Source organism: Kogia breviceps, chromosome 16 (assembly GCF_026419965.1).
Source record: "Kogia breviceps isolate mKogBre1 chromosome 16, mKogBre1 haplotype 1, whole genome shotgun sequence".
Taxonomy (NCBI): domain Eukaryota; kingdom Metazoa; phylum Chordata; class Mammalia; order Artiodactyla; family Physeteridae; genus Kogia; species Kogia breviceps.
The window spans coordinates 5,553,348-5,566,949 of NC_081325.1; the positions used below are offsets into that span (position 1 = coordinate 5,553,348).

General features: G+C 36.5%; 1 protein-coding gene across 3 annotated transcripts in view; it reads left to right on the forward strand.

The window, feature by feature from the left end:
* The window catches only part of CDK8 (cyclin dependent kinase 8), a 176,960-nt gene that overhangs the window by 52,058 nt on the left and 111,300 nt on the right, over positions 1 to 13,602 (forward strand). For all 3 annotated transcript variants that reach the window (XM_067016833.1, XM_059042102.2, XM_059042103.2), the window contains exons 3-4: positions 4,052 to 4,162; positions 7,603 to 7,743. In XM_067016833.1, the coding sequence (XP_066872934.1) occupies positions 4,052 to 4,162; positions 7,603 to 7,743 (252 nt within the window). The remainder of the gene's footprint in view (positions 1 to 4,051; positions 4,163 to 7,602; positions 7,744 to 13,602) is intronic.

The window sequence follows — 13,602 nt, forward strand, 5'->3', positions numbered from 1 at the left end:
TATGTAGGTTTCTAATAATTGGAGAGAGCTTTTGCCAAAGCTTTGGAGTTTGTTTGTTATAATTTCTACCCTGCTGATTTCCAGAAAGGATTTGAAATAGCTACCCAGCTGAGAAGTGTGTTCCAGTTGTGAGGTAATGGAGAAAACCCTGACCCAGAACTGACATGCACTTAGGGCTAGGTCCACTCTTCCAGCCAGCTGGCTGATCTTGGGCGACCCTGAAGTCCAGGCTTTCCCGTATAAGATTCTTTGCCTTGTTTATTAATTAGCAAATGGTCAGTTTTAGATATTGACCTTAAGTTTCTGAGAATTTGTATATGTCTCTGGAGTTTCATAAGTTTTAAATTATATTCTAAAAGCAGAAATATATAACTTGAATTTAATCTTGCTCCTGAATAAAATAATCATCACTTTCCAGAGAATAATCATTAATATAAATTACTTAATATATAGTCCATTCATAGTCTTTCCTTTGCTGAATTCATTTCAGAGCCCCTAACATATTGTTAACATTACATTTACCTTGATACTTGTTTTGGTGAAAAGTGTTCTCATAAAAGGTACTGAAGTCCTAAGTTCTAAAACCTTGACCTTCTCACATGTCTGTCATGTATTTGGAACACATTTGCAAGGCACTAAGTCAGTTCTAACTGATAGAGTCAGAATATCAGGCTTCATGAGAAGCTTTTTCTTGTCGCTGTTGTATTTATTTTTGCATGGTGGAGTGGGAATGCTTTATAACTTATGGATCATTAGGGCCACTTGGGTTATTAAATGGAGATAAAATAAGGAGATAAAAGATTTTAAATAGAAGAATGCCTTTCTAGGAGATGAGAAAGGTTAATAAACCCATGCAAATGTGTTCTACTTGCATGTTTCTGTCTGTATAAGCTCTTTATTATTTTGTGAAAAGTTTACAAAATTTTATTCAACTTTCCTTTGTAATTTATAGAAAAAATAGGTACTGTATCTCACAGAGTTACAGATCTTAGTTCTTGTCTGATATTTGGTGGTGGTGAATGTTGTATTTTCTGTTGTTGCTGTTACAGTTGTCCCTTTGCATCCATGGATTCAACCAACCACTGATAGGAAATATTGGGGGGGATTTCTAGAATGTTCTAAAAAGCAAAATTTGAATTTACCATGCTCCAGCAACTATTTACATAGCATTTACGTTGTATTAGATATTATAAGTAATCTGAAGATGATTTAAAGTATAAGGGACTTGAGCATTGGGGGATTTTGGTACCCTCCTGGGGCAGGGTGGGGTTGGGGGGTGGTCCTGGAATCAGTCCCCCTCAAATATTGAGGGACGACTATAGATAGTTTTTTAAAATAATTGCAAGCTACAGATTCGTTTTAAGTTTAATTGTTTTGTGATGTCAAAACATAGACAATTAGTAGAATGGGAGAAAATATTTGTAAATCATATATCTGCTAAAGGATTAATATCTAGACTATGTAAAGAATTACAACTCAATAGCAACAACAAAAAACCCAATTCAAAAATAGGCAGAGAGGGCTTCCCTGGTGGCACAGTGGTTAAGAATCCACCTGCCAATGCAGGGGACACGGTCCGAGCCCTGGTCTGGGAAGATCCCACATGCCGCGTGCAGCTAAGCCCATGCACCACAACTACTGAGCCTGCGCTCTAGAGCCCGCATATTAGATATTAGGCAGAAGACTTGAACAGACATTTCTCCAAAGAAGATATACCAGTAAGCACATGAAAAGATGCTTATCATTAGTCATTAGTGAATTGCATATCAAAACCACAGTAAGATACCACATCATAACTATTAGGATGTGACTATTACAACAAGAAAATTTAAAAAGGTAAATAAAAGTTGGTGAGGGTGTGGAGAAATTGGAATTCTCATGCATTGCCGATGGGAATGTAAATGGTAGAACTGCTGTGAAAACCAGTTTGGTGGTTCCTCGAAAATTAAACATAGAATTATCATATGATCTAGCAATTCCAATCCTAGGTATTTACCCAGAGAGTTGAAAGTAGGGACTCGGGTACCTGTACACCAATGTTCATAGCAGCATTATTCACAGTAGCCAAAATGGGGAAACAACCAGTGTCCATTAGCTGATGAATGAATAAACAAAATGTGGTGTATACATGGAATGGAATGTATTGGGTTGGCCTAAAAGTTTGTTCAGTTTTCCCGTAAGACAGCTCTAGTGACACTGAGTTGTCTTTAACTTCATTAGAAACAATTTTGTTAGATTGTATTGTGACAGCTGTCATATCAGTGTGCATTTTTAAAAAAACATCAAAATTGGTGAGTTTTTGTGTAGCCATTTTAATATTGAAGATGGAAGGAAAAAAGCAACATTTTTGGCACATTATGCTTTATCATTTCAAGAAAGGTAAAAACGCAACTGAAACGAAGAAAAGATTTGTGCAGTATATGGAGAAGGTTCTGTGACTGATCGAACGTGTCAAAAGTGGTTTGTGAAGTTTTGTGCTGGAGGTTTCTTGCTGGACAATGCTCCATGGTCGGGTAGGCCAGTTGAAGTTGATAGCGGCCAAATCAAGACATAAATTGAGAACAATCAACATTACATCACTTGGGAGATAGCCGACATACTCAAAATATCCAAATCAAGCGTTGAAAATCATTTGCACCAGCTTGGTTGTGTGAATTTCTTTGATGTTTGGGTTCCACACAAGTTAAAGAGAATAAAACCTTCTTGAAGGTATTTCTGCATGCGATTCTCTACTCACATGTAATGAAAACGTTCCATTTTTAAAACAAATGGTGACGGGTGATTAAAAAGTGGATACTGTACAATAATGTGGAACAGAAGAGATTGTGGGGCAAGCGAAATGAACCACCACCAACCACACCAAAGGCTGCTCTTCATCCAAAGAAGGTTGTGTATATGGTGGGATTGCGAGGGAGGCCTCTATTATGAGTTCCTTCTGGAAAACCCAACGATTAATTCCAACAAGTACTGCTCCCAGTTAGACCAACTGAAAACAGCACTTGACGAAATGTGTCCAGAATCAGTCAACAGAAAATGCATGATCTTCCATCACGATAACGCAAGACCACATGTTTCTTTGATGACCAGGCAAAAACTGTTACAGCTTAGCTGGGAAGTTCTGATTCATTCGCTGTATTCACCAGACGTTGCACCTTGGATTTCCATTTATTTCAGTCTTTACAAAATTCTCTTAATGGAAAAAATTTCCATTCCCTGGAAAACTGTAAAAGGCATCTGGAACAGTTCTTTGCTCAAAAAGATAAAAAGTTTTGGGAAGATGGAATTATGAAGTTGCCTGAAAAATGGCAGAAGTAGTGGAGTAAAACAGTGAATACGTTGTTCAGTAAAGTTCTTGGTGAAAGTGAAAAATGTGTCTTTAATTTTTACTTAAGAACCGAAGGAACTTTTTGGCCAACCCAATATTTGGCCACTAAAAAGCTATGAAATTTTGATGCATGCTACAACATGGATAAACCTTAAAGATGTTATGCTAAGTGAAATAAACCAGACACAAAAGGACAAATACTGTATGATTCTACTTATATAAGGTACCTAGAATAGGCAAATTCATAGAGACAGAAAGTAGAATAGAGGTTACCAGGGGCTGAGGGGGAGAGGCAAGTGGGGAGTTATTGTTTAATGGGTACAGAGTTTCTGTTTAGGATAATGAAAGAGTTCTGAAATGGATAGTGGGGATGGTTGCACAACATTGTGAGAGGACTTACGCTTCTGAATTGAAAATGGTTAAAATGATAATTTTTATGTTATGTATATATTTTACCATAATAAAAACATTAAAACAAAACAAAAAAAGAAACCAACTAAACAATAGCAATCATACAGACAGATTTACACAGTTATATCTTTTCAGTATCTTTTCTCCACTGATTTTTACTCATTTGTATGGGCATCTCAAAATTGTATGGGTACTTATTAGAATTTTAGGATTGATTGCCATTAGGTTTGTATTGCCTTTGAATTACAAATGGTATGGGGTTTTTAATGCTATTTTTATGGCAAAGATTTTTAATGAATCTCCTTTGCTTTGCAGTTACTTCGAGAGCTTAAGCATCCAAATGTCATCTCTCTTCAGAAGGTGTTTCTGTCTCACGCTGATAGGAAAGTATGGCTTCTGTTTGACTATGCTGAACATGACCTCTGGGTAAGGTGAATTGTTGGTGGACATGGAGCCATGGTTTCAGTTGGGGATTAAGATGGACTTACTGAAAACAATTTTGGGAGCTCATCTTTGTATGAGATTTACATTTTTAAAATAAAAGTAACTTCCTAGAATGTGGTTGAGTAGTTACCAATGCTAGAGTATTGCTTTGTATTTTTACTTTTGGTCATATCAGTTTGACCTTTGTAACGTACTACAGAAAACAAACAACTCTTCAATATTGTTTCCTAGCTTTAGATTTTTGGTAAAATAGAAAAATTAACAGTGATAACTATTTTCTTATAAAATTTAAAAGCAGCATATTTCCTTTTATTCTGTAATGTAAAGAAATGTAAGATGAGAAGGTGATAGGGAAATGAATATGTTATGTTTGAAGGACTAGATTGAGATCTAATGGGCCTGTCTCATTTGTCATGTGACTATCATGTCATGTGACCTTAGGCAAATCTCTTAATGGCTCTGAAGCTGTAGTTTCCCCCATCTGTAAAATATAATACTTTCACTGCTCTTTTTTACAGAATTTTCCTGGAGAACAATTTTGTATTCAAAAAGCCTTATAAACTAAGTGTTCTATACAAGTACAGATAGATGAAAGTCTATCATAGGATAGCCCAAATAATTTTGAAACATACAAAACTTATATCCTGATCAGTCTTGGGTGAAGAACATGTTAACACAGATTTCAGTTCAAAAAACAAAACAAGTAAACAAAACCCAGTATTACGTCAAGTTAATTCATTAGCAACTACTTCAGTACTGTGAGATATATTTTTCTGATGTTTACTAAGTAATAGGTCTTTAAATATTTCACTGTGTTTTGCATCCTATCTATATTTACTAAATTAGTGTGGCTGTGCATTTATTGAGCTAAATAAAAGAGAAAACATATGCAAAGGATTATAATATCCTGGCTTAATTTCAAAATCTTCAAAATAGTTTATTCTTTCATTCAGCTGTAGTTCGTAAATGCAAATACAAAATTTTGAAATAAAGCTAGCACAAATCGTAGTAAAACTGTTTAAAAGTAAATTCACCTTCTGAAAATAGTTAAATAGTTTTAAACTCTTTTGTGAATTTCCATAAGTATCCTCATTTACATAATTTAAACTTTAACAGACTTCAGAAACTGAAACTTATTTTGGTGTCATATGCTTTCAGATTTATAAAAAAATATTTCCATACTGTTTGTAGATTCCTGTTTTCCATGACTAAATGTGGTTTGATTCAAATTATTTTTATAAGTTATCTGGAAAGAACTGTTTTCAAACAGAAAATAGACACATGAAGTTTTCTCTCTGTTTTATGAATCTATTGTCCAAGGTTCATGCTGGTTGTAAATATTTTTTTCTTTTTTTGTTGGCTTCTGTTCTTTTAATAGAGATCTAATCTAATCAAATTAGGATTCTGATAATAAAAATTCATTAAATCAGGGTGGCCAATATTGAATTGAACATTCATCATACTGAAATCTAACATAAAATCAAATTATATAATCCAAATTTATGAGAAAATTTCCAGGCTGGTTTATAAACGTGATTTGTAATAAAACATAGTTGAGCGTAGGAGATAGCATTGTATTCACTATGGTTTCTCACAAACTGGTATGTAATATTTAATTTTATATGGAGGTATAATTATGCTTTCACAAATTATACTGCATGTAATGTGCATATAGTCACCATTGGCTTTATCATCATCTTATTAATACTCATCTAAGCCAAATAAGTACTTTAATGCTCATTTTAATAAAAACCAAATGATGATTCAGTTTATTAAAACCTATTCTTTATCCATTTTATTTTCTTATTTTAATTTGAATATTGAAATGAATTAGATGGGGTAAGGCAGCAGAGGGTACGAAAACAGTTGCAGTAAAAAGAGTCATTTAAAAAAATCACTTAGGTGTTGGTGAAATCTTATGGTATACATATTGCATATTTATTATATTGCCCTGGAATAAAAATGAAGGTAAAAAATTCCCCCACTGTAGTTTTTTGTAGTTATAAAATATTGGTTAAAAAGTAATATTTTAATACCCTAATGAAAATATAACTAAAGAAGTGGTATATGGCATCAGTTGATTATCTTACCTCCCCTAAATATTTGTTCCTTTCATTCTTACTCTGGCAGGTTTTAATTTTTTTTAATGTATTTTAATCTTTTTTTTTTTTTTAAGCTCTGAGAGCCACTGGTTCTTCTTAAGGTGAACAGACTCGATTGTCACATCATTTCTTAGGATAGATAGGTGACAAACAGTCTAGATTATTAAGAGTTATTGTAGCTCTGTTTTGTTTGCCTTTTCTTAAATACTTTTAAAAAATTACTGAGAAGAAAGTTAACATAATATAATGCTGCTACTAAAGTATAGATTAATCATACTACATATTTACTGACTGATACCCCTTACCTTCTGCAATATACCTTTGCTTTTTATTTTTTCTTTGGAAGATAAAACTCCTTCACTCATTAGTCATTAGTTATTTCTTACCCATTTTCTACCTCTATATCATAAGAAAGTAGAAATGAAAAGATTAATGTATAATATTAAATATTTTACTCCTCTTTTAATTATTTGTATTAAGTTCAAGAATACACGTGCTATTCCCTCACAGATACTGGTCAGGAGTCTGCTCTTGTGCGTGTTAGGCGCAGGCACGTGCACAGTGGCGCACACAGCAGAGCTGGCTGCAGCACTTTAATTAAAATGAAACCTGTCAAGAGTCTGAAACATTAGATCTTGTTTCTGTTGAGGTACATTTATTTGTAAAATGATTTTTCTGTTTATAAAGTGGTATTGTGTTTACCGGATGTCCACTAACATTTTATTGCTACCTAGAAAGCTTTGATGGATGTTACAAGACTGTTTTTTTTTCCTTGTCTGAAGAAGCTTTCATATTTCTAATTATGTCCAGTGTGAATTGGTCATTTACATGTTATTCCTTTGTGCTTGTGTGTACTTAATTGAAATATTTTCCCATTTGCTTTCTTTATAACTCATGTATTGTAAATAGGTACCACATCTATGCTATGTCAATCAGCCAGAACTCTCTCTGTTTTTTTTTTTTTCATTTAATTACTACAGAATAAAAAATACTCTCTTCTTGAAAATTTTCATCAGATAAACAGGGGTCAAGTAACTCTGAAAGTAATTTTTAATTATACTTTAAAACTAAAATCACATTACTTTCTACTTCTCTGTTGTCATCATTTGTTTTCTGAGACCATATCATATGCTTAGGAAATGACATTTTAGCTGTAGTTATTTGGAAAATTTAAGGTTATTTATGTTATCCCGCAGAACGTGAAATTATATTTTCAAATCTTTGGAAATCCCTGAGTGTTTCTTTTTCTGTTAGGAAGATATTATATATTAAACTATCTTTTCTTTTTTAAGCTTCTGGTGATATTTTTCTTTCTTTCAGCATATAATCAAGTTTCACAGAGCTTCTAAAGCAAACAAGAAGCCAGTACAGTTACCTCGGGGAATGGTGAAGTCACTATTATATCAGATCCTAGATGGGATTCACTACCTGCATGCTAACTGGGTGTTGCACAGGGATTTGGTAAGTTGAAATGTAGTTAGGTTTAAGCCAGAAAGATGCATTTGGAGTTGGATGATTTTCTAGTTGTCTCTAGATATCATTGCTATACAGGCCTGCAAACCTTATAGAGGAGGTGGGAATGCTAGTCTCAAAACTAGCTTAGCTTTGTGCTTTTGTGTAATGTATCCTGCTTCTTGACATACGTTAAGCTGGTGCTTAAAGGTGAAAGAGGGCACATTTGTTTTGCTAAGCTTTTGGGGGTTTTTTCAAGTCTGTAAATAACGTTATCGGCCTGCTTTACATTGAATATTATATGCCAGACAAACTCTAGAAGTTGGTATTTTTATGAGTAACTTGAAAATAACCCTTTGGAGGCTACCGTATCCTAAGTTGTATGTTAGAAGAGGAGCATTCATCTGCTTTTTTTTTTTTTTTTTTTTTTTTTGCGGTACGCGGGCCTCTCACTGCTGTGGCCTCTCGCGTTGCGGAGCACAGGCTCCGGACGCGCAGGCTCAGTGGCCATGGCTCACGGGCCTAGCCGCTCCGCGACATGTGGGATCTTTCCGGACCGGGGCACGAACCCGCATCCCCTGCATTGGCAGGCGGACTCTCAACCACTGCGCCACCAGGGAGGCCCTCATCTTCTTATTTTTAAACCCACTATGTTAGTAGCAGTCCCTCCGCCAACAGCCTTTAATAATCGTGATTGAGTACATTATTGAGTGCCTTGCCATGTTAAGCTGCAATAAATTTTTACGAATTTAGAAACTTCAGAAACTGACTATCTTATTTTTATTTCACACGGCAGAGTAGTTTATGCCCTTTTTTAAAAAAACCCATCTAGCATTAAATTGTGCATTGTTCATTAAATCTTCATAGATTTAAATTATGTAAATCTCAAATTCCCCTTTTCCCCTTTCATATTGCATAATGTAGTAACTCCAGTAAGGTGTGCCTTCATTTCAAACAGTTATAAACACAGTGCTGGAAGTGATGACTTGGTCTCTAGTCACATGTGTACATTAGGAAAAAACCCCGTCGCCAACTTGGAAGTGGAGTTGCTCTGCCCCTCACGCAGATATTCTTTCCAGGGTGCTCTGTGTTTAATGCATTCAGTCTCTGGCCTTCAGTCAGGTATTTTAGTTTCTAGTTCTTTCATCTGTCTTCAGTAAATCTCCTTGAAATAAGTTTAGTGGTAGTTATTTTATCTCCAGTTGTCAAATCTAGAAACCATTTAGAGTAGGACCAATAACACATCAGAAATTTGGTTGAAATAACTTTTTCCCTTATGCAAAAAATTTTCCTTTATTTTTAATAGAATTAGGTTATTTTATTTATAAACAATGAATTTATAGAACATAAATCTGAAAAATCCTTAGTCTCTTTATGAAGCTGAAAATAAATTTCAGCTTTTAGGGGTAGAGTCAACTTAGGGAAAAACTATTGCTACTTTTGAGTTACTGACCTTTTTTATGATTCTAAAAGAACAGAATCTGGTTTTTCCCCATAGAATTAATTATGCTACGATAACGCTACATTTTCTTTCTAATGTAAGTATTTTCTCATCACTAAAATATGTATGTTCATTAGATGAATACAAACTGATTTTTAAACCAGTATTTAATTTTTATGTTAATGTATAATATACTTGAACTACTCACATTAGTGTTAACTACAGTGGTGAAAATAATTTCAAAGTCTGATTTCTTTTGTATCTCTCTTGGGAGAGCTCTTTCTATTGATACGGCTGGAACAAGTTGTCTTTGGCACAGAGACAGTGTGGAGCTGGTCATCTCGGAAGTCTCCGTTGGTGGTGTACCAGGAGACAGAGGCAGTGGAGCAGTGCACTTAGGTGCAGGTGACAGAGGGATGCACTGTCTGTAGCTGATTTAAAAATAATAATGAAACAGACGAAAAGTAGTTACTTTTTAAAATTTTATTTATTTATTATTCTTGGCTGCGTTGGTTCTTTGTTGCTGCCCACGGGCTTCCTCTAGTTGCCGCGAGCGGGGGCTACTCTTCGTTGCTCTGCGCGGGCTTCTCATTGCAGTGGCTTCTCTTGTTGCAGAGCATGGGCTCTAGGCGCGCGGGCTTCAGTAGTTGTGGCACACGGGCTCAGTAGTTGTGGCACACGGGCTCAGTAGTTGTGGCTTGTGGGCTCTAGAGCGCAAGCTCAGTAGCTGTGGCTCACGGGCTTAGTTGCTCCGCAGCATGTGGGGATCTTCCCGGCCCAGGGCTCGAACCCGTGTCCCCTGCATTGGCAGGCGGATTCTTAACCACTGCGCCACCAGGGAAGCCCGTTACTTTTTATTGTTACCATATGCTGGCAATTGAACAGTATCAGTGACAAAATATTGCTATTCACTGAGGCAAACCACTCCTACTCCTGTACCCCTTTTGATACGCCACTGCTCTCTGTTTAAAAGTGTGTTCATCCAAAATACTTTGTAAAATGTAAGCGGTTGTTTTTCTGCTGCTGCCTCCTTTGGCTTTCCCGTCTGAAGTGCGGTTTCCTGTGCTGTCTGTGCGTGACTTCCTAGTGAGCTTTCCAAACGCCTGACCCTGCTGTGCGCCACAGGCACGCTGCACCACCGTCTCCTTAAAACCATAACCTCTGTCGCAGGCTGGAGCTCACTGTCTCAGGTACCTGCCTCTTGAATTATTCTTCAGTTCTTGAAGGAAAGATTCATGATCATAGTCTTTAAAAATATATGTGCCCACCTTCCTGCCAACTGAAAATTACATTTTGGAGTTTGATATTATATAGTTTTTCAACTATAGCTACATAAGATATTCATATATGGAGTAATCAAGTATTTACTCTGAAGAACATTCTTTAGAAGCTGTATGATATGCCTTTTTTTAACCCCTTCTCAAATAGTTGTTATGATTTGCGGGTGAGATATTTACCCTATGATAATGAATATAATTAGGAGTTAATTGTATTCTTCACTCCTTTCAGTCAGGTTTAGATGAAATGAGGCGATAACAGCCTTAATAGATCTACGTAGATATTTGTTTGTTTGTTTGTTTATTTCCTGGCCATGCCACATGGCTTTCAGGAGCTTAGTTACCCAACCAGGGATCGAACCTGTGCCCCCTGCAGTTGAAATGCGGAGTCCTAACCACTGGGACCACCAGGGAATTCCCTACATAGATTTCTGATGTTAATAATTGAACCATCTGGTTAAGTTGCTGACTTGCCACAAGAAACTTCACGTTAAGGTGGATAATTGGCATAGACAGCCTAAAAATACCATTTGAAAATAGCCCAGAATGTTACTGAAGCTTTTGCTTAATAACATTGGCTTTATTATTAATAGAAATACTGATTTGAGATGATAGAATTATGAAGTTCTTTGATATATATAGTTGTTATTTAATAAATAAAGATTAATTTTGTCACTACTAATCATTATCTAGTAGCAGATCAGTAACTGGGATCTGTCATCCTTGGCAAGAAATAGAGATCTAATAATTCTGGAACTCTTGTTGGGCTGAAGGTGGTAATGTGTACACATGTGTGGATGTTTTAAGAAAAATGGACTAGAAAGGAAAAACATTCAGTATTTATTTTGTGAGATAATTAATGAATCCAAAGTAAACTTTTTAGTTTTAGAGCATTAAAATACGTATGTATAAGTTGGTTTGCTTATACACTTAATCTGTTTGCTGTAAGTAGAGAGGAATAAAAACAGAGGTGTGTGTAAGTTAGCTATGTTGTTTCCTTTGACTACACCCTTCTCCTTTCTTCTTTATTCTCCTCTCCTTGGAAATGAAAATCGTTTGACTAATAATCTGTAGTCCTGGTTCTGGCATTACCATCTGTATTAATCAGTGTTCTCCAGAGAGACAGAATGTGTATATATAGAGAGGGTGAGATTTCTTTTAAGCAGTTCCCTCAGGCAGTTGTGGAGGCCTGGTTAGTCAGAATCTGCCGGGTAGGCTGGCAAGTTTGACAGACCCCAGGGAAGAGGTGTAGTTGAGTCCAAAGTCAGTCTGCTGGCAGAATTCCTTCTTGTTCAGGGAGGTCAGTTTGTTTTATTAAGGCCTTCACCTGGTGGATGAGACCCACCCACGTTATATGGAGGGTAATCCCCTTAACTCAAAGTCCACCCATTTAAATGTTAATCTCATCCAAAACCACCTTGGCAGAAACATCCGGAATACTGTTTGACCAGATATGTAGGCACTGTGGTCCGGCCAAGGTGACAGATGAAATAAGCACCCTATACAAGTCGGTTAGCCAAGATGCACGTTAAGGTAATGTGAGAAAAGGCATTGCTGGGTCACATTGTCCATCCACCCCACCCCACCCCCGTTATCTGCTGTTTATATAAAATAGGAGTGTTCTGTTGGCTTAAGGAATATTAAGATTTTTTTGCCAGATACCATAAAGAGAAACTAAGTGTGAAATATTATGAAAGTTTCAAATAAAGATGTGTTTAAGTGACTCAAAATAAGGAAAGGTTTGAAGTCTGTTAGCCTGATTGTATTGAGTTTGGTGATTTTTTTCTGAGCCCAGTCTAGTAAAAAAACTTGAAGCACCAAAATCATATTCAATACTGTTTGTGTAGAAGCTACGTTTGATTTTGCAGTAGTGACTGAGCTCTTTCCTGTGAGAGGTAGTCCTCCTGGATTGAATTAAAGCACACGGACAGAGTGTGAGAAGTTCTCACTGACAGTGACTCCTTTGTGACCTGTTTGAGGACATCCAGGCCGTTTATCTGGCCTCTTTCAGTAGAACTGATTATTTTTTATAAAACTTTCTAAATTTAGGAATGGTTTTCTTGTGCAATCGTGAAATTTCAAACTCAGTTAATTTTTCTTTTCCTAGGAAAAGTTCTGTGATAGATTAAGAATTTGAAAAGCGCTTGTCAAATGTATGCATGCTGGTGTTAGTGAACTGGAGATTAGAAACACCACTACAGTCTGTCTCCAGTCTCCTTTTTTCCTTTTCTCGATCTCTTTATAGTTATTTTCCAGCCAACCCAGAGGTTGCCCTGCCCTCCCGAGTCCTTGCTCCCTTTATCTCCAGCATCTGAAATTCTGTTCATCCTTTAAAGCTCTGCTCCCGCCACCTCGTCAGTAAAGTGTAGCCCTCCTCCACCCCCACTCCCACCCTGGTTGCACTAGCTGGGAGGGAGAATGTTTACTTCTACACCCTGTAGCCTTACTTTGAACTTCCCCTGGGGCACTTGCTAGTTTGGGTAATTGTATGTCCTCTGTTTGATGGTAAGTTCCTGAGGGCAAAGACTGTGACTTATATGTTTGTATCCTGCCCAGTGCTTAGCAAAAAACGCATTAATGTATACAGTATTGCTTATATTTGTTTAATGAATGGACTAGCCCATTTGTAACAGAAGCAAAGTGGCCTCCACAGTTATTCTCCATAGCTCATCTCTGATATTACCTGATGCTGGTCCGTATCTACAGACACACAGAGACTCTGCTGCGTTTCTTCCTTTTACTCCGTCTTATCTCTGCTGTGATTCAGTGCAGTGGAACAGTGCAGAAAAAGTTCTTTTCTATTCATACTACATTTTAAGTCCTTTCAGTAGCCTTCCTCTTTCCACCTAAAAGAGCTCAGCTCTTAGCAGTCAGTTCAGAGACCATTCAGCTAATGATACTGATCTGTTGACCTTTTCCATTGCACTCTTCCTCTACCCCATATTTTTGTCCCGCCCACTGAGACCTATTTCCTGGCCCTTTGGCTGTTTGTTCTGATGTTCTTCTCTTCATGTCATTTATTTTTTCCAATTTTTTTCCTTTAATCTTAAGGGTCAAACATTTCCATCATAGTTCGTTTACATCCCTCGCTTTTTTTCAAGAACGTCTTAAAGTACCTTCTGTGTGAATTAATCTTTAATTGTAGGTGAA